This window comes from Humulus lupulus, chromosome 3, assembly GCF_963169125.1.
Source record: "Humulus lupulus chromosome 3, drHumLupu1.1, whole genome shotgun sequence".
NCBI classification, from domain to species: domain Eukaryota; kingdom Viridiplantae; phylum Streptophyta; class Magnoliopsida; order Rosales; family Cannabaceae; genus Humulus; species Humulus lupulus.
This window is the reverse complement of record NC_084795.1, coordinates 58,713,923-58,739,413: the sequence shown is the minus strand read 5'-3', so window position 1 is coordinate 58,739,413 and position 25,491 is coordinate 58,713,923. Positions and strand designations below refer to the sequence as shown.

Here is a 25,491-nt window from a genome sequence, read left to right as displayed (position 1 = left end):
GGGTAACTCCTCGGGCCATCTTCCTTTAGCCTCCTCCAATCGTTTGTTTTCATGGAGCTTTTAAGGGTTTTGCTGACCTCTTTGACCCGACCATTTTTTTGGGGATGGACGATGGAGGAGAAGCTTTTTACTACCCATTTTTTTTTCACAGAAATGGGTAAATAAATCACTGTCGAACTGGGTACCATTGTTCGACACTATCTTTCTGGGCATTTCGTATAGGCAGATGATGCTTTTTTACCACAAAGCTAAAACTTTTTTTTTAGGCAATTGTTGCTAGGGGTTCGGCCTAGGTCCACTTTGTGAAATAATCGACCGCGACCACAACATACTTTACTCCACCTTTACCTGTTGGTAGTGAACCTATAAGATCGATTCCCCACACAGCAAATGGCCATGGGGAGGTCAGCATGGTTAGCTCGGTAGGTGGGGCTCATGGAATTGAAGCAAAACGCTGGCACTTATCACATCTCTTGACATACTCGAAAGTGTTTGCCTTGACAGTGGGCCAGAAAGTGCCCCCTGTGTGATCTCCACAAAATCCTTTGTGAATTTCTTCCAGAATTTTCTTTGCCTCAGGTGGAGTTACACATCGTAGTAGTGGCATAGAATATCCTCTTCGATATAACCTTCCTTCGACAATAGTGTTTCTCGATATCTGATACATCAATTTCTGAGTCTCGTTCCACTCTACTGGGAGAATGTCAGTTTCGAGGTAATCAACTATTGGGGTCATCTAGGTCAATTGGGAGTCGATTAAGCACACATCTTCTTTGTCAGGCTCTCTGATACTCGGGGTCGATAGGAATTCTACTGGGACCACATTCAATGTGTTGGCCTCGTTGTTCGTAGTGAGCCTGGCCAATGCATCTACATTTGAGTTTTTCTCTCGAGGAACTTGCTCTACAGCATAGAACTCGAATTTTCCGAGTTCAGCCTTGGCTTTCTCTAAATACGCAGCCATCCTCATGCCACGAGCTTGATATTCCCCTAAAATTTTGGTTGACCACTAACTGTGAATCATTATAGCAGTGTATAGCCTTTGCTATAAGTTCCTTAGCTATTTGAAGTCCTGCCAATAATGCTTTGTATTCAGCTTCATTATTTAATGCTTCGAAGTTGAACTTTAATGCGGAATGAAAACGACTTCCCGCTGAAGTGATCAATATGATACTTGCCCCCGATCCATTTTCCTTGGAGGATCTTTCGACATAAAGTTTCCAAAGCTCGCAAAATAGGATTATAACTTCGTCGTTAGATACCCCAATACATTCTATGATGAAATCTTCTAGGGCTTGTCCCTTTATGGTCATTCTCGTGCGATATGTGATCTCGAATTGTCTGAGTTCAATCGCCCACTTTAACAATCTTCCAAAGGCTTCTGGTTTAGATAACACTTGTCGCAGTGGTTGATCATTTAACACATGAATAGGATGTTCTTGGAAATAAGGTTGGAGCTTTCGAGATGAGTGGATTAGGTTGAGAGCCAGTTTTTCTATTAAAGGGTATCTCGATTCTGCCACCAGTAACCTTTTGCTGACATATTACACTGGCTTTTGTACCTTCTTGTCTTCTCAAACGAGCACAGCACTAGTACACTGGTTTTTGTACCTTCTTGTCTTCTCAAACGAGCACAGCACTAATGGCGTGCTCAGTGGTAGCAAGATACAAGTATAAGACCTCTCCTGTGATAGGCTTCAACAAGATTAGAGGTTCGGCAAGATGTTTCTTGGTTAAGGGGCAAGATGATTCTTGGTTAAGGGGATTCGACAAGATCAAAGGTTCATCCATGAAAGACATGAGGCCATGACCTGCTATGGCATCTATGAGCTAAGAAATCCGAGGTAAGGGGAAACAACCTTTGGGGCATGCCTTGTTAAGGTCAGAATAGTCGATACAAGTTTGCCATGTTCCGTTGGGTTTTGAAACCAACACTGGATTGGCAATCCAATGAGGATAGAAGGCATCTCGTATGAACTAATTTTCCTTTAACCTGTCGACTACTTCCTTTAGGGCCTTCTTTCTATCATCGTCCAGGAGTCTTCGCTTTTGTTGCTTCGGGGGGAAGCTCTTGTCGATGTTAAGTGCATGACTCATGACATTTGGACTGATTCCCACCATGTCCAAATGCGACCATGCGAATACATCCTGGTTTTCTTTTAAGAAACAAATTAATTGTTAGTTTGCTTCTTCATAAGATTCTTGCCCACCTTTACAATCTTTGTCGGGTCTTCGAGCTTAACATCCTCGAGCTCCTCTAAATGTTTGAGGTCACTCCTTTCCTCTATTCTGGGGTCTATGTCTTCATCTATCTCGAGGATCATCCCATCCTTCATCTGTATTATTACAAGTGCCTATGCACTTGTTTGCTTCTTTCCTCTAACGGAGATGCTATAGCATTTCTTCCACGTAAGCTGGTCCCCTTTCAGCGTCCCGATGCCACTAGAAGTCAGGAACTTGATGGCTATGTGCCTAACAGATGACACTGCCCCCATATCTTTAAAGCAAAGACCACAACTGCTAACTCTAAATCATGAGTAGGATATCTCTTTTCATACTCCTTCAACTGCCGAGAAGCATAGGCAATAACTTTCTCTGATTGCATCAAAACATTGCCCAAACCCTGATGAGAAGCATCGCAGTAAATAAAAAACTTCTCCTGATATGTCGGAAGACTCAGAATCGGAGCTGTAATTAATCTCTGCTTCAATTTCTGGAAGCTGTTCTCACACTTATCTGACCACACAAATTTCTAGCACTTGCGTGCCAGTTTCGTCAATGCAATAGCAATCTTTGAGAACCCTTCCACGAAACGCCTATAATAACCTGCCAATCCAAGGAAACTTCTAACCTCGAAAGCATTCTTTGGCCTTGGCCAATCTCTGACCTCTTCAATCTTTGATGGATCTACCATAATCCCCTCCTTACTGACAATATGCCCAAGAAAGGATACCTGAGATAACCAGAACTCACATTCTTGAACTTAGCAAATAGCCTGTGTTCCCTCAGTCTCTGAAGAACTAATCTCAAGTGATACTCATGTTCTGACTCTGACTGAGAATATACCAGAATGTCATCAATAAAGACAATCACAAACTGGTCCAAATAATCTTTGAACACCCTGTTCATCAGATCCATAAAAGTAGCAAGGGCATTAGTCAATCCAAATGACATAACTAGAAACTCATAATGCCCATACCTGGTATGGAAAGCAGTCTTCGGTATATCTCTTTCCTTAACCCTCAACCGATGATAACCAGAACGAAGGTCAATCTTTGAGAATACGTTCTTGCCTTGCAACTGATCGAACAGATCATCTATCCTTGGCAAAGGATACTTATTCTTGATTGTCAACTTATTTAGTTCTCTGTAATCCATACACATTCTCAGAGAACCATCCTTCTTCTTTACAAATAGAACTGGAGCACCCCAAGGTGAGAAACTAGGACTGATAAAACCCAAATCTAACAGTTCTTGCAACTGCACCTTTAATTCTTTCAACTCAGCTGGGGCCATTTTGTAAGGCGCTATAGACACTGGCTCCGTTCTTGGTGCCAGTTCTATCACGAACTCAATTTCTCTATGTGGTGGCAACCCTGGAAAATCTTCTGAAAATACATCCAGGAATTCATAAACAAGTCTGGTCTCTTCTGGTCTCACTGGCACGACCTGAGTGGTATCAACCACACTGGCCAAGAATCCAATGCAACCTCCTTGCAATAGATCCCTAGCCCTCAATAAAGAAATCATAGGTATGCGAGGTCCATGCACAGTACCAACAAACACAAAAGGATCCTCACCTTCAGGCTCAAAGGAGACCATCTTCCTTCTGCAATCAATGGTTGCCCTATACTTTGCCAACCTGTCCATACCCAATATCATATCAAAGTCAGTCATAACCAACTCTATTAAATCCATTGACAACTCTCTACCCTCTACTGTCACTGGCAAAGATCTGACCCACCTCCTTGATACCACTAACTCTCTACTGGGTAACAAGGTACCAAACCCCACAGCATAAAAATCACAAGGTCTACATAGTCTATCAATAACACTACTAGCAACAAAAGAATGTGTAGAACCAGAATCAATCAACACATTATAAGGGGTTCCAGCACTAAGAAGTTGACCTGTAACAACTGAGGGAGAAGCCTCAGCTTCTGCTTGAGTCAACGCGTACACTAGAGCTGGGGCCGAGCTGTTCGCCTTTTTGGGTTCTTCCTTTCTTGCCTTAGGGAAATCCTTTTAAGATGACGCACTGTTCCACGTGAGAAGCAGGCCTTTGCCCTACATTCTCCCAAGTGATGCTGCTTCCATCTAGGGCACTCAGGATAAAACTTCCAGGCTTCACCACCTCTTGGACGACCCATAGAAATACCACGGGGTATCATGTCAAATCCTAGAGCTGGGAAGGTGTCAGGAACCTTCCTCTTCTGATCACTGGGGCCAACACCCCTACCAAAACCCACAAATGGAGGACCTGGCCTCCTGAAATCCTTTCTGGCTGCATTATCACGCCAGATCTTGATCTCTGCACTCTCAGCTGTGAGTGCCTTCTCCACTACCTGTGCATAGGTAACCCTTGCCACAGTGGTGATACGTACATCACGGGCTAACCTAGGCTGTAGCCCCTGCAAAAATCTCTCTCTCCTGGTCCCATCAGTGGGCACCAACTCCTTGGCGAACTTTGAAAAACGATCAAATTTCAAGGCATACTCTTTAACTGATAAATTTCCCTGAAGTAGCCTAATGAACTCCTCGGCCTTCGCTGCTATAATAGCATCATTATAATATTTTTCATTGAATAGAGTCTGAAACTCTTCTCAAGTCAGAGCATTCACATTCCTGGTTTGGGTAATCACTTCCCACCAAATCGGGGCATCCTCCCGAAACATGTAAGTGGCATAGGCCACCCTTTCATTACCAGATACCCTCATAAACTCAAGGATAGTGGTAATCATGCTCATTTATTGTTCAGCCTTGGCAGGATCTGCACTGCCCTCAAATACTGGGGGTTGTTGCTTCTTGAACCTTTCATAAAGAGGCTATTATTTATTCCCAACCTCAGGCAGCTGCCCAGCTGCTGGCACCGACACAGGAGGTGCCTCTGATACACTGGCCACTGTAGGCCCTTGCTGGTGCTTCAAGAGATGAAGCTCTTCTCCCTATTTCAATATAGTAGCCTGCAGATCACTGACTATCTGCTGCCAGTTTACAGGAGCTGGCTGTGGAATTTGAGACTGGTCATTTTCCTGACCCTGGCTATTATTATTATTCTGGCCCTGTCACTCTGGCCAGCGGTAGTATCTGTCTGCTCTGGATTCATATTTCTGTCACTGATACCTTGCTGAAATAATGATCAATACGGCCAGTCAGGTAGTAATAACTGAACCTCTTGCCGCCTTAGGGTCCAAGAACAAACAGACAATTATCACACTCCACAGTTATACAAATATATTCAGGCAGATACATGTCCATAGCATTTAGCACTCAGCATGTATCGCATAATAGTTCACAATCAATCATACTTATAAGTATGTTTCAGCAATTCCCAGTACTAATAAGCACATAGTTGCCGAGGATATAATATTTCAGGGCACGGGTTTAACATAGTGCCTCATGCATACAGGTAAAGCATATATACCACATTTAAGCAGTTATGCAAATAACTACATAAATAGTTACCAATCCATGAGTCGAGCTTGACTTCAGTGATGTGTGTACATGCCCAGCCAGTCTATAGGAACCCTAACCTTGGCATTGCTCTGATACCAAGTTGTAACGCCCTGGTTACCTCAGAACAGTTACGGTGAACCGGAAATTTGACCCGCTACCCGAGTCCTTTGGTTAAAAAATGTGCTCTAAGTGTGATTAACAGGTTAAGGTAGAAAACTAATAAAAAGGAATGGATATCTTTCATTACAAACATCTCTACAGAGCTAATCAAAACATTTACAAGTTCTTCTCAGTACAAAATGGTCATTACTGTTTCAAATTTACAATCCCGCCGACCTAAGCGGCAAAAATAGGGTAAACCCCCTAGTTCCTTTGAGAACGTCTTGGCCGTGGTGGTTAAGCGGCCGCACATGTACACATCACCACCTAAGCTCTCCACTCAAGGCTGGGTGAGCTTTTCTTTCCCTTTACCTATAGCACCCATGAGCCAAGGCCCAGTAAGAAAGCACAATAAAGCATGATATAATATCAACAATGATCGTAATAATCATTCAGGACCATCAATCCAAACAAATAGGTGATAGTTGCAAAAGTCACAAAAGCAGCTACAACCACTACAACAAAAACCCATTTCCATAACACAAAAATATAACTATTTTCAAAAAGTGTTATAATATATATAAGTATATATGTATATAGGCGGGACTTAATTGGCGCCTAATTTTCCCCAGTATCCCCCAAAATTTTCACACGGTCAATTGACCAAAATAAAAAGAAAAGTAAAAAACCATTTCCCCATTTCACAGTCGGTCCCAGTCGGTTCCCATTTCCCCTCTCTCTCTCTTCTCTCTTCTCTCTCTACGTTCCCTGTTTACCCTCTCTCTCTCTCTCTCTCTCTCTCTCTCTCTGTTCCCTGTTAACTCTCTCTCTCTTCTTTTACCCCATCTCTCTCTCTCTTCGTTTCTCGACCGAGCTGCCCAGGAGGTGGACGATTAAGCTTGCCCGCCACTTATACAATCTGCCCAGGAGGACGACGCCATTGTGAGTGTGTTCATCACCTCGACGCATGGTGGAAGCAAGATCTGGTATGTTTCTCCAATTTGTGTCCCTCTCTCAATTACAGTAAGATTTTTTTTTTAATATCCATTTCTGTATTTATGGGGTATTTTTATGCTCCGATCACTGAGTTTATCATCGAGACCATTAATGGAAAGCGTCTGAAGAAGTACAAGCAGGTATAGAAGTTCATTTCTTGATTAGGATGTCGGACAAGTTATCTTTTTAGTTAATTTGAATTTTGAGCTTAGTATACTTGTTGAGTGGACTGGGTGTTTCGTGTTGAATATTTGAAGGTTTTCCCTAATTTGGAAATAATTTGTTTATTCATGTGTTTTATTGATTAGGGTTTCGGAAAAGCTCTCTTTTTAAGTTAAAGATCATTTCTTGATTTGTGTTTCGAACAAGCTCTCTTTTTTAGTTAAAGATCATTTCTTGATTTGGGTTTCGGACAAGCTCTCTTTTTTAGTTAATTTGAAATTTTGGTCAGCATAGTTTGGCAGACATGGTGATTTGATTGGGTTTGTGTGTTGATGATTTGAAGTTTTTCCATAAATTGGGACTAATTTGTTTATAAATTTCATTTCTTAATTTTGATTTAAGACAAGCTCTCTACTGTGGTTAATTTGAAATTGGGTTCAGCATACATATTGATTTGATTGGATTTTTTGTTGATTGTTTGAAAGTTTTCTCCAATAACATGGGGAAGAAAACTGATCCAGTGATCACAAAGTGCAAGGAGAGTGACAACTGGACCAAGGTGACTTTTAAGCCAGATTTGGCTAAGTTTAACATGACACATTTAGAAGATGATGTTGTTGCGCTGATGAAAAAGAGAGTTTTTGATATGGCTGGATGCCTTGGGAATAATGTGAAAGTGGAACTTAATGGAAAACGAGTTCCTGTGCTATTAAACCAAGCATTTAAACCAAGCAATGAGGTTTGTGCTATTAAACTTTATGTAATTTAGTGCCCATTTGTACACAGTTTCTAATACCTGTATCTTGCTAAAAATTCACAAAAATATAGTATATTTTTAGCCATTTAGTGGGGTACATTAGAATTGGTTTGCTTTGTAGCCATAACTAGCCTAACTATGGTATGTATTTCTCCTATATGGTGCATGCTGTCTCTTTCATGTCTTTTGATGTAAAATTACTTTTATTGTCAGATGCATTTGATAATGAGAAACTTTTAGCTTCTATGGATAAGCTGAGGAATGGGCAAGCAGTAGATATTCCAAACTATGACTTCAAGAGTTACAAAAACAATGTCTTCCCGCCTAGAAGGGTAACTTTTGTTTTCTTAACATGCTAGTCTAATGAATTTCCTCTTGTTTTCTTATACTTGTCTTACCAAAGAGAAGTTATAGGAGAATTAAAGTTATTCAGTACTTACAGTATGTGCATGCTTGCAATTATCAGTATGTTTCTTATCTCTATTAGAATTTTGAATTAGAGGACCCTTACTTCAATAATATGGCGGCATATGCTGTGCAGGTAAACCCTTCAGATGTGATAATTTTGGAAGGCATTCTCATTTTTCATGATCCCCGTGTTCGAGAGTTGATGAATATGAAGATATTTGTTGATACATGTCATTTATTTTCTTTTTTATCATTTAGGCTACTTGATGTTCTTACTCTGTATTTCTGATGTTTTTCATTAGTTACTACTACAAATATGTGGTCTTGAGATGCTTATCTGACTATTTTTTTTTCTAATTCATTCAGTATTATACCATTACATTTAAGATTCAATTAATATAATGATTTCTTTTATAGTTTCTGTATTAACTATGGGATGCCGTGATATGTCACTTTATAGTGTTACTAAGTTGAGGCACTTCACATTGAAAAATTTTCAGTGCAGATGCTGATGTTCGTTTAGCAAGGAGGATAAGGCGTGACACAGTAGAAAAAAACAGGGATATTGGTACAGTTCTTGATCAGGTTAGCAACTATTCATGTAATTTTGTAATCATTCTTATTTTCAAGAGATTATATCTTTGAATTTGTGGGCCTCAATTAAGTTTAAAGTATCAATGAAACTTATGTAATCATTCATGTAAATTCCATTATGTTTTTTATGCAATTTCTTTATCTTTTTGTCCGATTCTTGACCAGTTTTCATGATATCAAAACCAATAGAGAGGATTGCTTTACTTCTATGTTGGAAGCTAATACTAGATGCACGCAAACAACAAATTATTCTTCAGATACTGTCATTAGTTTATGAATGGGTATTGAGGGTTCCCAGATTATTGTTGTTATTATTATTGTTTGGTATGAAATTAAACTAAGATATTAATAAAAATGAAACATTACAAATTAAAGGAACGTGTATGAGGTCATTACAACAACCCAATCCCCACCATAATCTTCATCTTAAAAACCACGGCAGCTTCTTGGAGCAGCCTGTCCAACCTGAACTTTGACCATAAAGATAGTGTAAATGTGCAATGAACAAAAATATGATTCACACTTTCATCTTTTGTTTTTACAAAGAACACTCCAACCCAAAAAAGATAATGGTTAGAACTGTCTATCTGTATGTGGGTTATGATATACAGTCTTACCAGCCATGTGTGTGTAATCCCTCACCTCGAATCTCCCAAAACTACTATTATCTCAATCTTATATAGCCTCACCAGCCAAACCAACATCCCAATTATACTCAAAACTATCTAGTTCTTGATAACTTTGTGCCACAGAGTATTTGGTTTGTTTGGAAATTTTCACACTGATTTTATAACAGGTGATTTATTCTTCAAAGACAACATGCCCATGCCTATACCTGCTTGTACTCTAAGTTGAGGTATGATTTTCCTTTATCTGAATGAGGCCTGATTTTCCTTTGATATTTTTGTTTTGTTGAATAATTGGTGAATTAATCTCAATGTAGTTTTGGTTTCTTATATTTGTATTAGTCTCGCCACAGTATATTCTCTAATGGAAGGTCCCGATTTCCTTTTTATTGTGCTATTATTCAGCCCTTGTAAAACCTTTCATGTAGTTGTAGTATACTTTAGCTGGTTTGTTGGGTAACAATCTCCATGTTTCTCTCACTCTATAGTTTGATTTTCTATGGACTTTTTTCTTTTTTGAATAATTGATGAATTAATCTTGATTTTGAGGTATACTGTTGTCTTTGATATAACTTTTATGTAATTGCTTTTTTATTGTTTTGTCAGGGTGATTCTCATTCTTTGCCTTGCATTATTTCTCTTAAATAAAAAATACAAGTTCTGTTGTTTTTTTTTCAGAAAAAAGATATAACTTTTATGACTTAATTTAGAGTTGGGAAAATAAAATACAAACACTGGACTGTACTGTGTTTATGGTTGTGCTTGTGATAAATCTTACAGTTATTATTGTTCCAATGCCAATTTCTAGAGATTGGCCCTGAAAAATATGGTGCCAATGAACACTTATTTTTGTGTCTATATATTTTGTATGTTAGATGTGGTATTGTAATGAGTTTATTTTGTTCTTTGCTCTTCATTTCCATTTATCTTTTGGTAGATGTCCATTGATAGATTAGATTTACTGAACTATTCTTTGAGTGTGATACTGTGAAAATTGGTTCTTTTTGCATGTTGATGATGTATTTTTAGTGATACCATGATAAAAATTGGGGAGGTGCAGAATCTGAAGAAGAAGAAGACAGTGATAATGAGCTGGATATGTCTGATGAAGACAATTCTTATTATGCAAGGAAATCAAAAAGGAAACAACGTGGTAAAGGTGGACATATTGGTAAAGTAAACAAGCTTATGATTTTTGATAGTTCAGGGGTGAGAGAAGATAATCTCTTACATGGGACTTATCATGGAATATCTTGTTTGCGTTACTATATCTACAGAGGTCATTTGATGATACCCATAGGTTGTACACAAAGTCAATTGGAAAAAAAATTAATATTTGATAATAATACACATGTTCTTTTTTCTTATTATTATTTTTTTTTTTTGCAGTAATTTTTTGTTACTATTCTTAATGTGCTATGAATTGGGCTTTTGGCGGGTTATTATTTGGAAAAGTACCTTGCCATGCCAAATTTGTAATTCTAAGTTATTTTGACTGGACTTAACTCATTGATGCAAGTTTTGTTATAAAAAAACAACTATTTGAATGCCCAAACCCCTTTGGAATAATTTGTAAAACTGTTATTGAAATTTGATAGAGGTCCTTGCATGTATAAATGGGTGGTGATTTCGGGTTTGTGTTTCTGATGCTAGATAATCATGATTGATAAGATTTAGTGGATACCCTTTTTTGTTGGTATATGATTGGCTTCTTAGGCTGTAAAATATAATTGACACCTTGTCATCTTTCTTTTTTTTAAACAGGCTTATCATCTATTTATTAATATACGGTTTGCTACTTCCCTTTTAAGATTGGTATAGTTAGTTTACATAAATAGTTCAGGCATGTTGTCCTAAATTAATTGGGAAGTATTGACCTCTTTGAGGGCTCATTTTAACTAAAATCTTAACTGGAACTTGTTCACTTTCTTTCAGTTTTTCATAAATTTTAGGTAGCATAATATCTCTGTTTTTTTTTAATTCCATTTGCAGCTTAAAAGTCATCCTGCAAGATCACAGAGAAAGTGAATGATAAGTGGGAGGTTTGTGTGAGCCTTAGTGATGGGCAATTTCAACAGGTATTTGAATTTTTATGTTTAATGAGAGTACTTTGATGTTGTTCTGCACTTTTAAGGGTGTTTTATTCTGATTGTTTTCTCTTGTTAAAGCAGTTTAGCTTTGTAAATTCGATTGCCACAATCAAGGGTGGAACTCATGTAGATCACGTCACAAGTCAGATCACTAATCATTACTTTCTGTATCTTTGTTTATGTTTTACCTTTTAAACTTGCAGTGGCAAAGTCTGGCATTTTGGATAGTCTTCTTTCCTGGGCCAACTTCAAGCAGAACAAGGATCTTAAGAAAACAGATGGAGCTAAGACAGAAAGGGTTCACAATATCAATAAGCTGGAGGATCAGGTACTGAGTTTATATTTCAAATGAATTTCCTTTTGTTTCCACACTTTATTTAATAGTGTTGTCATTTCTTTCATTTTAATTAGCAGTTATTGTTGTCACCTAAAACTTAAATTAGTTATCAGTTGTGTTAGTGCTGAATTTATTCTTTAATATATTTATGAGCTTATATGCATGTGGTTGTGCATTATGTAGGTTGATCATTCTCAATTTATTTTGGTCTATGTGTATTATTAATTTTCATCATGTCCTAATGCAATTTATGATATTTGGTAAATGCCTTGTTCTAATTACAATTCATTATCAACAAATTTATACTTATGGTTCAAGACTAGACTATTTAATTGGTGAAAAGATTATCTGGTCTAAACTTGCTAGATAATGAGTAGTACAGAGGGGGTAGTTATGAAACTAACTACCATATAACAAACTCTTCAGCAGACAAACTAACATAACTAAATAATATTAACAACTAGTGCTTTCAGAAGTGAATCATGTCTTGTTAACAGAATGATTTTTCAACTGGTTACAGGTCTTTCCCAGAGCTTGGACAACAATTTTGATTTCTCTAGTAATCTTATTCATTTTGTTCTCTGCTATATATATTGGGACCTATTCATGTTTTCATTCATTAGTAATCTTATTAGTATAAATAATATGAATATATTATCATTAGAAATATAAACAATTAAGTGGTAGTAAAAAAAGTTACAACATAAGAGAAAATTCCAATGCCATATCATGTGAATAGTCTTCCCATGTCAAGGGACATAGCTCCCTATATCAGAATTTTTTTCAACTCAGAAACTGACCCATTTAGTTTTGTAGCCTCTGCTTTTCTCTTTGAATTTATTTTGATTCTTCAATTCCTTGTTTACTTTTAATCTGATACTTGTGTTTCTTATGTTTTGGGCATGAAAACTATGGTGTTTCCCTTTTTTGGCTCCTATACTTGTGTTACAGGAAATTCAATGAAATTATACATATAATGAATTATGTTTGTGTAAAAATTATTTATATAAATATACAATTAATCAGTCACATTTTTTTACAAGTGGTTTGAATCATATTCAGATTGAAAAGAGAGAATAAAAAAGATAAGTGAAGGGACTAATCTATATGAAGGGACTTAACAATAAGTTGCATCCATTCCATATATTTCATAAGTTAATTAAAGTATGTGATGATTCTAAATGAATCACTGATAAGTGAATTGGCTATATGGCAGTTTAGTTAGTTATATAAACTGGTTCATATAAGTAATTTAAACTTTATATGCTTACATGTGGAAACTAGAAGTCTTATGTTCTTAATAATAAAATGATTTTTTTTTACAATGTGCAGGTATATTGAGATGATTTCTTTGGAGCAATTCTTGACAATATTTGTAGTTGAGGCCTTTAGAATGGAAGAATGTATTTCACTAATTTTTTTATACATTTTTTGTTTTGTATTTAGTGATAAATGAATCTGAATTAGACATAAATTATGTTGTAATATGATTTCTTAAGCCTAGACTAGTAGACTAAATATTGTAATTACATATTAATTAATAAAAATCTATTTATGTTACCTTATTTGGCTTCAACTTTCATATTTGTTTTTCTAGTTTTGTGTAAGTAAAAAAAGATTATGCTTCTCTGAGCTAATATAACACATGTGAACTAAAGTGTAGTATAACACAAAAAAAGGGTTATAATAAAGTATAGTATAACACAAAAAAAGTGTTATAGTAAAGTGTAGTATAACACAAAAAAAGTGTTATACTAATGTATAGTATAACACAAAAAAAGTGTTATAGTATTGACTATAAATAACATAATTCAACACTTATCTATATATTAAAATAACACAGAAATTGTGTTATCGTTGACAGTACAATAACACATCTGTATAACACTGATAAAGTGTTATGTAAAGTACCCTGACCTACGATAACACAGTCTGTCTTAACACATCAGAAAGTGTTATCGTAGGTTTTGATAACACATTTTTGGTGTTATTAAAAGCATTTTTTCTTGTAGTGAACCCCCTATAGCTATGTGACGATAGGGTCACTCGGGCTTAACTGATAAGTGAACATTTCATAAGTTTGAACAAGATAGGTGTATGGTGAATAGTCACCAACATAACCTTCCTCATGACCATAGACTCATAACCTTGGAACAACGTTCCCTAGCCATTTGACAAACAGTCACCGAGGCCATCTGCCCTGGCTCTGAGTAACTAGTCATAGACTAGCCAAGCGCTTATAAGTTCATCGACCTTAGGGTCGGTCCAGTGTTAATGCCTTAGAGCCATTCAACACTGATATCGATTAGATCTATTCTTCACTCAGCCCTACGTTCAGAACGCTTATGCCGTTTCTGACTCTTAGGTCAGTGCCCCTAACTAGTCAGTGCCGTATACAGATAAACAACATTCATCAGCATTTAATATGCAATCCATGTCCACATTTTCCAATCAACATGCATCAATAACCATAACGCATGTCATATATATACAGGGTGCAGTTTTCTTACCTCAGGTTCGAGCGATGAGTAATATAAGGACGACCCCTGAGAACGATCGATCTTTTAGTTCCTTAGCGGTTACCTAATAACAACCAATTATAACCTCCATTAATGAGAATCAACATAGATAGGGTCTTAACCTAAGCTCCACTCTCGGGACCTCGAAACATGCCCACACGGTGAGTGGATTCGATCCCGGGCCTTAAGGATTGAAACCCCAAGTAAAAAACCCTTAAGAACACTCAAAACTGGACTTTGAAGGAACAGGGTAGCGCTAGAGCGCTGAACCCCTAGCACCCCACCGCTATACTCAGAACCCCCAACTTGCCCAAAATCCTCCTGAGGAGCGCTGTAGCGCCCTAGGGTGGGCGCTATACCGCTACCTCTAGACCAAAACTCCCCTGAACCGACCTTCTTCATCTCCTTCGATTCAAACCTGATTCCCAAGCTTCAAAATCCCATTCTTAATGCCAAATGAACCCAAAAACCATCCTAACACACCCCAAACATCACAAGCATAGGAACCCTAGCCAAAACTTCCAACAAAACCAAGTATTCACCCTAGAAATCTCAACTGCAAAACAAAGCTAAAACAGGGCAAACCAGAGAATTCTATGGTTAGAAACTTACCCAAAGCTCAGCTTATGATGCTCTTCAATGGTGGAACACCCTCTCAAACTCCCAAGGCTTGCTTCCCAAGCTTGAATCCTCAAGAATGATTCAAAAATTACAAAGAAAACTGAAGGAGAAGATGGTACGGGAGAAACTCTTAAACGTGCTCTGTTTTTCCTCTCTTCTTCAGCCAACACTAGTTATATCTATCCTAGGGGAGAAATAACCATTTTACCCCTAGGTCAATTTAAGATTTCTAAAGGCTCCCAAGGGAAAAATTTGTACTTTCCTCCTATCTCGTTAATCGTAATTAACGCTCTCCAATTCCTGCTATTCTCATTAATCTCAAACACCAATAATTCATATCCCGTTACCCTCTAATACCCGGTAACACTTTAATCATTAAAATCACCCCAAGACTCAACCCGAGCCCCGCACTTAAACCTGTTGTGACTAAACTGCCAATCAATATTCCAAGATCGTCTCATGCTGAATAGCTCGAACAAACCCACATTATAATTTGGTCTCAACACATATCATTGACATGCATACAAATATACAATTATACCCTCAACGGGCCAAATTACCATCACACCCCTATAATTAAGATGCGGACCCACATGCATGCATTTAACATCATATTATAATATAATTCACATATACATGCATAACATCATTTAATGGCTTAATTAAACAAGTATGGCCCTCTCAGCCTACTAATTCTGCCATTAAACCACATCGGAGAATTCGAGGCATTACAGTTTTCTTACCTTTAATCTTTGCGGTTACTGACTATGAGCAACACTCCTTGAGCACGATTCATTCCCAAGCCCTAGCTTTTATCACCTAGTCACAACCAAGGTATAGGGTTCCATTAATATTCAAATAAGGGTTTCCGGATATAAAACTAACTTCCGGGAATCCGAATTCCACCAAGCACGGTGATGAAATCGATCCCGAGCATTCTAGACCACATTCCCATGCCTAAGATCCCCAAATGTTCAAGTGTGCACCCAAGGGCTGCGGCCCTGCCCTTAAAATAGAACCAAGGGCATGCTTGAAAGAAGACACGCGTTGCGGCGTTCATCCTAGGGCCGCAACGCTCTAGAACAGAGCCGCGGCCCTTCCCTTCGAGCCCAGAAAACCCACCATTTCCAACATCTAAAACTCATCCAAAGCCATCCCAAAGCTCCCCAATTCAAAACCCTTTAATCACAACACCTTTATCATGATTCTAACAACACATCCCAACAAAAATCCAGCCCAAAAACCCACTAGAATCCCATTTCCAATTTCTGAAACTCAAGAACTTCAAACACTCAAACCAACCATTCAAACTCAGATTGAAACCTCTAAATTACGAATTGAGACTTACCTCTTCTGTTGAACCACTTCTCTAAGCCAAATCCAAGCTAATTCCCAAGCTTTCCTCCTTAATTCTGCCCTTAAACATCAAAACCACAATTACCTCAATACCTAGCCAAAACCAAGAATTTCTAACCACAGTAAAGGAAATTCAGTGCATACCTTAGTCCTGATTAAGTTCTTGATTGATTCTTGAGCTAAGCCTCTAAATCCCTCCTGAATTCCTCTGAGTTCCCAGCTCAAATTCCATCAAATTCCTTTGTTTACTTCTTATGTTTTCCTTAAGAGAGATTAGAGAGACAAGGCTGAGAGTAAAGGTTGGTTTAATTTTCTATCTACTGTTTTCTATCTCTTTAGCCTAATCTTATCCCATTAAGTCAAACCCGAGGCTCGGGGTGCCGGAAACGTCCCCGAGGGCAAAACGGTAAAATTCCCCAATATTCCCGTCTAGACTTCCTAACCTCAAATATATCTCCATATATTTATTTTCATAACCCGATAGTCTAAATAACTACCCGATACCTAAAATACCCCTGACTTATCCAAAGTCAACTGTTAAGCCCTGTTGTGACTTTTCCCCGCTAACTAGCCCTAGGATCGCTTCTAGTCGTGCTCTACAGACCTACCCACATAATAATGTGGTTCTCACAATGCCATATATATATCACATTAATACCAATATAATCATACAAGCATTCTAATCATACAATTATGCATTTAAATCAGTAAAGTCATTCAAATCACATTTAACACAATAATGCCCTCCTGGCACACTAATCAAGGCCCTTAAGCCTCATTAGCGAATTTAAGGTCGTTACATTTACATATCTCTTTTTGGGCATTCCTGCCCGATCCTGCAATATGAGGTCCCCCCGAGATGGTTATTACATTTTCTCCATCAATAGGAGGGGTCCCTCATCCTCCTAAGTTCGGGAGTTACTATTTTGGGCAGGTGGTGCAGCCGCTTCCCTTTGGCTGGTGAAAGCCTGATTGAGGTTTCCGATTCTGACATACTATCTGAAATAACCCCTCAAGATCAAACCTTCGATCTTGTCTTTTAACTATTGACACTCATCAGTTGTATGTCCGATATCTCGGTGAAATCTACAGTATATATCATAATCTCTCTTTGCTTTTTGATTCCTCATGTGGTCAGGTCGTCTAAATGGAACCTGGTTTTCATTAGCTAGGTAGATATTCTCTCGAGACTCAATGAGCTCGGTATACACTTTGTATACGGAGAAGTATCTTTCCCCTTTATTCTTCTTCCCTTTGTCTACTTCAGGGTTATTCCCTTCGTTTTTCTTCCTCTTAGAAGGTTATCCCCACGGGGTTTCGAAGTTGAGGGGTCTACCAAGGTCGAAGTAGAGTTCACGTTTGTCATTGTAGTTACGGACTGAGAGGTCATGTTCAGCGCTGACCTCAACTCTTCTGTATTGACAAACCTCTGGGCTCATCGATTGAACTCGGTTAAGGACCTGACAGGTTTCCTTTGTAAGTCTTCCCAAAGGGGACTTTCTGGCATTACGCCAGCTCTAACTGCCATCAGGTGACCACTATCGTCGACATCTCGAGCTCGGGCTTCTAAGTTAAACCTCGTGAGGTAACTTTTTAGTGACTCGTTTTGTTGTTGTCGGACATTGGCTAAGGCTGAAGCCTCGGGCCTAATGCAAACCATAGCCTTAAATTGTTTTTTTAAAGTTCCTATTCAATTGATCTCAAGACGCGATCGAATGCCTTTTGAACTTCTTAAACTAGTTTTTTGTTGGTCCTGTAAGTGTGGCTGGGAACAACATACATCTGAACTCGTAACCAACATTGCTGGCTCGCATAATGGTGTTGAACATGCTCAGATGGCTATAAGGATATGAGTTTCTATCAAATGGTAGGACATGAGGTATTCTGAATCCTTGAGGGAACAGGGTGTTGGAGATATGAGGGGGAAAAGGCTCGAGCTCTTCATCGAACTCTTCATCCTTCTCTCAGTTATGCTTGTTCTGCAAGAGCCTGAATGCTTTCTCCAATTGTTCAATCCTTTCTTGGACTAAATCAACGGGAGATCTAGCCTGAACCTCATGGGGCTGGTTATCGTTAATAAAATCTCCAGCTCCCTGTCTCGGCGCAGGGTCATACACTCGCTGTTTGTAGCCATTCCGATGGTCTCGCATATCTAGGTTTGAGGGATAGTCTCGACCCTGATTGTGGTTTAAGTGTTTCCTCATATCAGGATGGTTTCCTCGATTCCATGCATTCCTTGGTTCCGTGTTGTAGATACTCACAGCCTAGTGTAATCTGAGGATTCACTTACATAGCTCGTAGCTCGGTTATTATGATGTGGGACCCCTGCTGGCCTCCTTGTCTCAGCAGTTTCTGATCGTGACATTTGGCTTCTTGTAGGCTGAGTTGCCCTGCCATCTCGAGCACCTTCTCTTTCGCTCTCCGGTCCATGTCTAGCCCGTCGATTTCCATCTCGATGTGCAGGTCGAGGAACTTCCTGGACTGGCAAGGGGTGCCTTATTGGTGATGGCGGGTGTGTTGTGGGAGATGGTGGCTGTCTCCCATTGCTGGGCCTTGATGGTCCCAAATTTGCCCAGTTAGGCTTTGAGTCATTCTGAGTAGCATCAGGATTTAGGTTTCGAGCCACTGAGAGGGCTCGATTATTTACCATTCCTGTTTGTGTTTCAGCCGTCGGGTTGGTAGTACCCTCGGCTCGGTACTCCTCCGGGGCCTTTGGTGAATGGGTCGGTATGCCGGTGGTGGCACCTACTTCGCCCTCCTGGCGGCCGTGCTCCCACGCGGACGTCCCCTAGGCCTCTGAGGAGGGGCGTGGGTGCCAGCAACATGTCTGGCTAACTCTTCATTGCGTTTCGTTGCTTCTCCCAATTGGAACATACCTTTCAAGATTGTAATACATATCCTCATCAGGCCTGGGGAAAGGCGACACTCGAGAGATGGACGAATCAGTCCTTTCTTTGTGATCAGGATCCACCATGGGCTGCTTTCCAAGCCATCATGGGTAATTCTCAGCATGAGGAATCTCCTCCTCAGGTATATTGGGCATTGGTCGCTCACCTGTATTCGAGTTACTCACAGCGGCCATTGATGATTTGAGAGGCTTTCTATTTGAAAAGGCTCACGTCTTGTTTAATAGCTCTCAATGAAAGCACCAAACTACTGACACTGTTTTTCGTCAACTTAAAGAAGCAGAGCAATTAAACAAAAATATACCAGTGGAAATAAAAAATGTAGACAGGTTCTTTTACGTGGTTCAACAATTAAAATCTGCCTAGTCCACGAGTCATTGTTATTAACTTCTTGGGAATTCTCAGATAGCTTTCTGGAAGCAATTGAACAGACTTTTTCCCAATATCAATATTTTGATCCATACAATTGAATTATCTCACTCTATTTATAGAGGGGTTTTCTAAATCTCTTCCCACATATTTCGGGAAGTAATTCTACAAATCAAATAAAATAATATCATTAAATGCATACAGTTATCTCGTACGCGGCAATATCCCATAATATGTGGGATTTAATAACAAATTACATCAGATCCCTTAAACATAGAGAATTTACAACAATAAATACGTTCACACACAACCGACGAGCTTGGACGCTAGATTCATGTGCCTTCGAGACTATTTGCCTATTACGAGTTTGTCATCTTGGTTCGCCTATGCTCCCAACAAGTAACTATTGACGAAACCATCCACTTTGAGCTTACACCTCTCGAGCTCGAACCGTCTTGTCAGAGGGTAGGAAATAAATCAAGAAATTTATACAAGTGTTGAACCATTGTTACTGTGATTTGCGAGCCTAACTTATAAGATCGGAGCACCTCTAAGGCTACATAATTTCTGAGCTCACCAATTCGAGGTTGCTACTCACCGCTTTAGTGAGACTATTGCTGACTTACGGATCACATGACGATTATGCTAATCTCAAGCGTACGCCTTACGAGCCTGATCTTCGAGATCGAAAATTCTCATTCTCAAAATCGGGGTGTAACATATATATTATGTTTTGTGTAAGGGTTCACACTATTATTAATATTCTATTTTAGTTTATTACCAGTTTGATCCCTTTATTTTAAAAAATTAACTTTTGGCTCTCGTGTTTTATCAAAATGTTAAAAATAGGAATATATAGATAGATTATTTGAACTACATATATTTTTGTCAACTATTAACTAATAATCATTAATTTGAAAAAGAAGAATTGAAATTTGTAAAAAAATTAGAAACTAGAAAGCGTGCTTTAGAATAATTTTAGAGTATCACAACATTTTCTTGATACTCTCCTTTTATATAAATATATAGATATATAGACTAGGTAGTTATTTGCCTTGTTTCTATACTGTTTTATGGCTTTTGACTTCCATGGACCATCTTATTCAAAAACAAAAATAATAATAATTATTATTTAAATTTTATAAAAATATATATGTATTATGTTACATTAAAAAATTAAGATAAAATAAAATATGTATAAAATATAATTTGAGATAATGAATTCTTTAGAGTTGGTATCAAATGTTTGAACTTGCAGTTAAGTAATCAGACACCAACAAGGACAATATTATCTTGCTTAAATCAAATTATTTCTTACTTCATATGATTTACATTATCACATCATCATCATTATCATAATAATAATAATAATAATAATAATAATAATAACATTTAATTTAGTCCTAACATTATAACTTTACAGAAGATTTTATTGCATTTAATTTATTTTTGGCAAATAATTACATTATTAATTTGTTTTTATTTAATCTTACAATAACAGATAACTTTTGAAGTATTAATATAATTTTTTTTCTTCACATAAATGAATTTTTTTCCATAAAACTTATGTATAGTGGTCTAACCGACCTTGTAATTTTTCTCTCTATAAATAAATACTCTACAAAATAATTTATATATAATAAAACTTACCTGGTAATATAAATATATATATATATCCATATATATATATATATATATATATACGGGAGTGCTCTGTATTATAGACTCTCCATAAAACTCCTCACACACAAATATATATATATATATATATATATATTAGATAATAATAACGTGCAATGCGCACGTTTGCTTATTTTTAAAGTTATAAACATGCTTATTCAAACATGTATTTATTTTATTATTTTTCAGTTATCATATAAATTTTAAATAAATAAACAATATCAAAAAAAATATATATGTTTAATATAATATATGACATAAATGTATTAAAAAACTAGGACAAAACATTGTCTATAATTTTAATAAAAATCGGTACACTTTTTTTCTTCAATATATAATATAATGAATTACAGTTCTATAGTATATATAAATATTTATATCAATAATCTCTACATATATGACATCTAAATACAATATTTATATGGCTACATGACATATATATAAAGTACAATAATATTTAAAAAGAAATTAATAATAGAATAAAAAAGGAATAGAAAAAGTCAAAGTACAGAATAATATACATGCATAAACTATTTTTAGTTTCTAATGTAACTTGTAATGTCCTTTGGTGAATTTGATGAAGAAAAAAAACTTCAATATAAGAATATTTTGTTATATATAAAAATATTTTGTTAAAGTTAACGAAAAAAACCGTAAAAGCCAATAATTTATGTTATCTGCACACTTATTATATAGATATATATATATATATACTAGGTAAAAGCAACGTGCAATGCATATTTGCAATAAACTATAGTTCACGGTTTTTTTTATAATATATATATATAATAGAATGAATTATAGTTTTATAGTATATATATATATAAATATTTATATAAATAATCTCTACATATATGACATCTAAATATAATATTGACATAAACATATATATATATGTTTACATGACTACATAACATATATATAAATTACAATAATATTTCAAATGAAATTCATAATATAAATAAAATAATAATAGAAAAATTCATAGTGTAGATAGTAGTATACATACATCAACTAGTTTCTAATTTATCTAGCAATGTCTTTTGGTGAATTTGATGAATGAAAAGACATCTAATCACTTAATAAAAAACAAACTATCACACAAATTTATAAGATAAAAAATGATGTGTATGCCTTTATTATTTTTAAATAAATATGATTTAATTATTTAAATTTTTATAAAATGTCTTAAAAATATCATATTTTAATTAATTAATCTTTGTTTAAATTTATGTTTGTTTTAGTTTTTGAATTTGGCAGTGACAACAAGAGATTCCATATTATATATTTAATAAATATTAATATTATACGTTGAATTTAAATTTAAGTTTGTTAACTAGCTGATAGTAGATTATATTATATTATATGTTTAATATGATATTATTCTAATACGTGAAGTTTAAGTTTGATTAAATTTTATTTAAGTTATAAAACATATGGTTTTATTATTTTTAAATAATAATCATTGTAAAATATGGTATTTTAATTTGTTTAATTATTTATTTATTTAATTTCATCTAAGTTTTAGTCATATTTACAATATACCATTAAATATAAAAATATTCAATTAAATATAAGAATAGTCCATTAAAGTTAACGAAAAAAAATACTGTTACCATGAATTTCCATTATCTACACACTTTTTATAAAGAAGATACATATATTGTACTGCTTATGATGAAAAGTTTTTTTTTTTTTTAAATAAATGGAATTTCCACTCAATGCTAATAAGAACATGATGTTTTATAGGTCAAATACATAATGTTTGTGAAAGAGCAAATATAGACCTCTTAAAAAAGATGACCAATATAGGCATACAAGTCGTGAATAAGATAAAAAGAAAAACATGAAAGCCCTCCAAATAAAACCCAAAGAAGGCGCATAAACACAACACAAGAAGTTGGCCAAAACAGCAGATGCAAACACATCGTCCATTACCATTGTTAGCCATCGTCGATCCTCCAGCCACAACTATGTCTTCACCACTCCCTTTAACTTATTCATCATCTCGCGACTACAAAACAACCAACACCACTAAATATCAGGATAAAAACCTGTTGACGCGGTTCTTCGCCAACAGGAAATTAAGAAAAGAAGAGAAAGGGATTAGTGCTAAGGTTGAACCGAAACAGATATATGATCTTAGGAAAATGAAATGGCTACTCGAGACACGTTTTTTAAGTGGTTCGAAGGTTAAAATCCTTCTCCTCCACTAGTCGATATTATTGCTATATTTAGGGTATACAATTATAGGGTATTTCTTACAAGAGAGAATCCAACCCTTATTGAGTCCCAGGGTCTCCATATTTATAGGAGAGGGCACCTGGGAGTTGGTAAGAGGGTCATCCCGTGACCCTTTTATCTATCATGTCAACTATGTGACATTCATGATAATTCCTAAACCTAACACATAAGTGTGGTCAAATCAATAGGTAAGGAGATATTGGGCCGCACGGCCCAACCCAGTCGTGGGTGTCTGAATATGCACGTTCCTGCTGCATGTCTGAGAAGTCAGGGAGATATCAGACACGTGATGTCTGATATATGCACGTTTACCTTGCGTGGCTGACTTTATAAAGGGTCATAGCCTTCAACTCCAGCTCGTACCACAGGCTGGATGCTTGACCCGACCTTCGGCCTTCAGAGTCCTCCCAGCCTTGGGCAGTCTTGGCGAGCCCTTGGGGCTTTCCCAAGCTAAGGAGGTACGACCACGAGACAGAAGCTCCGGAATGGGGGTTTTTCATGAGGTAATCATGGTTAGGCCGCAGCTCGGCTTGCTAATCAGCCCGTGGGAAAATCAGGGCGTACATCTGCCCCCCAAACAATTGCTCGTGGCACACGACGTCGGATAAGGCCACAGTAGGGGCTTTTAGGCTTCCCCACGAACTCTTCACCTTCCACTCTTTACGCAGGCCTTCGATACGTGGAACATCGTGGTTGGCGACGGTACATCTTCCGAGAACCGCATTTAATGGCCTAGCCGATGCCCAGCCTTCGTTTCATATTTCGAGTGGAGGGCCTTGGATCCCACATCAGGGCCATCCAACGGCCCTTCTAACGTGACCCTTCGCGTATATATAAAAGGGGTGGCCACCCTATGCATGGGCCACCCTTTTACTCAAAATTTCTCAGAAACTCTCTCCTTCTTCTCTCTTCGTCTCAGAAGAAAAAAAAACCCTCTTCTTTGTGACCGCCATCTTCAGCATCCAAGAAGCTTAGGCGTGAGGATTCCTCCAAAGCTTTGGAAAAGTATTCCGGCGAATCCCCCACCTAGGCGACACCTTCATCCACCTTCCAATCAATTATCCTGTAAGTTCCCTGACCATGCGTGTTTTGAAAATATTTTTCACTGTAGCTTAGGTAAATATTTACTATAGTCACAAGCATGGGTTTACTGGTTTTTGTGGGAATGAAGGGTGAAAGCCTTTTAGGTTAGGGTATTTTTGCCGTAGGAAATCACTTAAAAGTATTGTTTGCAGGATGCCAATTTTGACATATTTTGGGGGCAAAACCGGGTAGCTTAGGGGATACGCTTCACAGGCGGTTTTTCCTTTCATGCCTATTGGAACTTTCCCTCCAAGGCAAAATTTTAATCTGACCCTTCTGAAACACGAATTCCGAGTAATCAGGGATCTATTGGGGGCACAGGCGCGTGTTCATTGAACCGCGTGGTCTCACTCTCCATGGGTTGGGCTTACCTCAGCTCGTGTAAATAATAATTTGTTCTTCCATAAGCTTAGGTCGCCTTTTCTGAAACATTTTCTTTTGTTCATTAGGTGACCTGATGGGACCGAAGACGAACGCTCCAAAGAAGACAGTTGGCAGCTCGGAATCTCAACAAGACAAAGGAAAGGCGGTGATAACGGACTCTCCGATCCCCAGCTTTGGGCCGGCAGTGGAGCAGGAGCTCGAGGTGGCTCCTGACGCGTTCTTTGAGGCAGAGAGGATCGTCTCAAAGATCACCGACCAGGCAAAGATCAATAAAATCTTCCTCTCCCACAACATTGCGTTGGGGAAGGCATCTGTGGTGGCACGACCTCCCGCAGAGGGCGAACGGAGCTGCGCGCCGCTCGACGAATCGTTCGCGGCCTGGAGCGACGAGAATTTCAAGGCGGGGGCCTTCCTGCCACTGGACCAGTACTTCGCTGACTTCCTGAATTATGTGAAGTTGGTCCCCTTTCAACTCCCCCCCAACTTTTATCGATTGTTGGCGGGGTAAAGATACTTATTTTTGAAGCACGAGTGGGAGGTCCCCACTCCTGCGGATATTTTGTATTTCTTCTGCCTTAAGGCCA

The 25,491-nt window shown here is 37.6% G+C and overlaps 1 protein-coding gene and 1 long non-coding RNA gene across 4 annotated transcripts; both read left to right on the top strand.

Moving 5' to 3' along the window:
- Positions 1-7,401: 7,401 nt before the first annotated feature.
- Positions 7,402-9,549, top strand: LOC133822726 (uridine kinase-like protein 3). 2 transcript variants are annotated; one of them, XR_009888004.1, is made up of 5 exons: positions 7,402-7,672; positions 7,904-8,022; positions 8,232-8,328; positions 8,599-8,683; positions 9,489-9,549. XR_009888004.1 is itself a non-coding variant. In XM_062255165.1 (5 exons), the coding sequence occupies exons 2-5, from the start codon at positions 7,936-7,938 to the stop codon at positions 9,540-9,542; spliced, it is 318 nt and encodes a 105-aa protein (XP_062111149.1). In that variant the 5' UTR covers positions 7,402-7,672; positions 7,904-7,935; the 3' UTR covers positions 9,543-9,549. The 2 variants fall into 2 exon arrangements, 1 of the variants encoding a protein (XP_062111149.1); XM_062255165.1 differs by having other exon boundaries at positions 8,604-8,683.
- An 895-nt stretch (positions 9,550-10,444) lies between these two features.
- On the top strand, positions 10,445-13,271 carry LOC133822725 (uncharacterized). 2 transcript variants are annotated; one of them, XR_009888003.1, is made up of 3 exons: positions 10,445-11,396; positions 11,490-11,736; positions 13,078-13,271. It is a non-coding gene; the product is annotated as an uncharacterized LOC133822725 (long non-coding RNA). The 2 variants fall into 2 exon arrangements; XR_009888002.1 differs by having other exon boundaries at positions 10,456-11,396; positions 11,612-11,736.
- Positions 13,272-25,491: the final 12,220 nt, after the last annotated feature.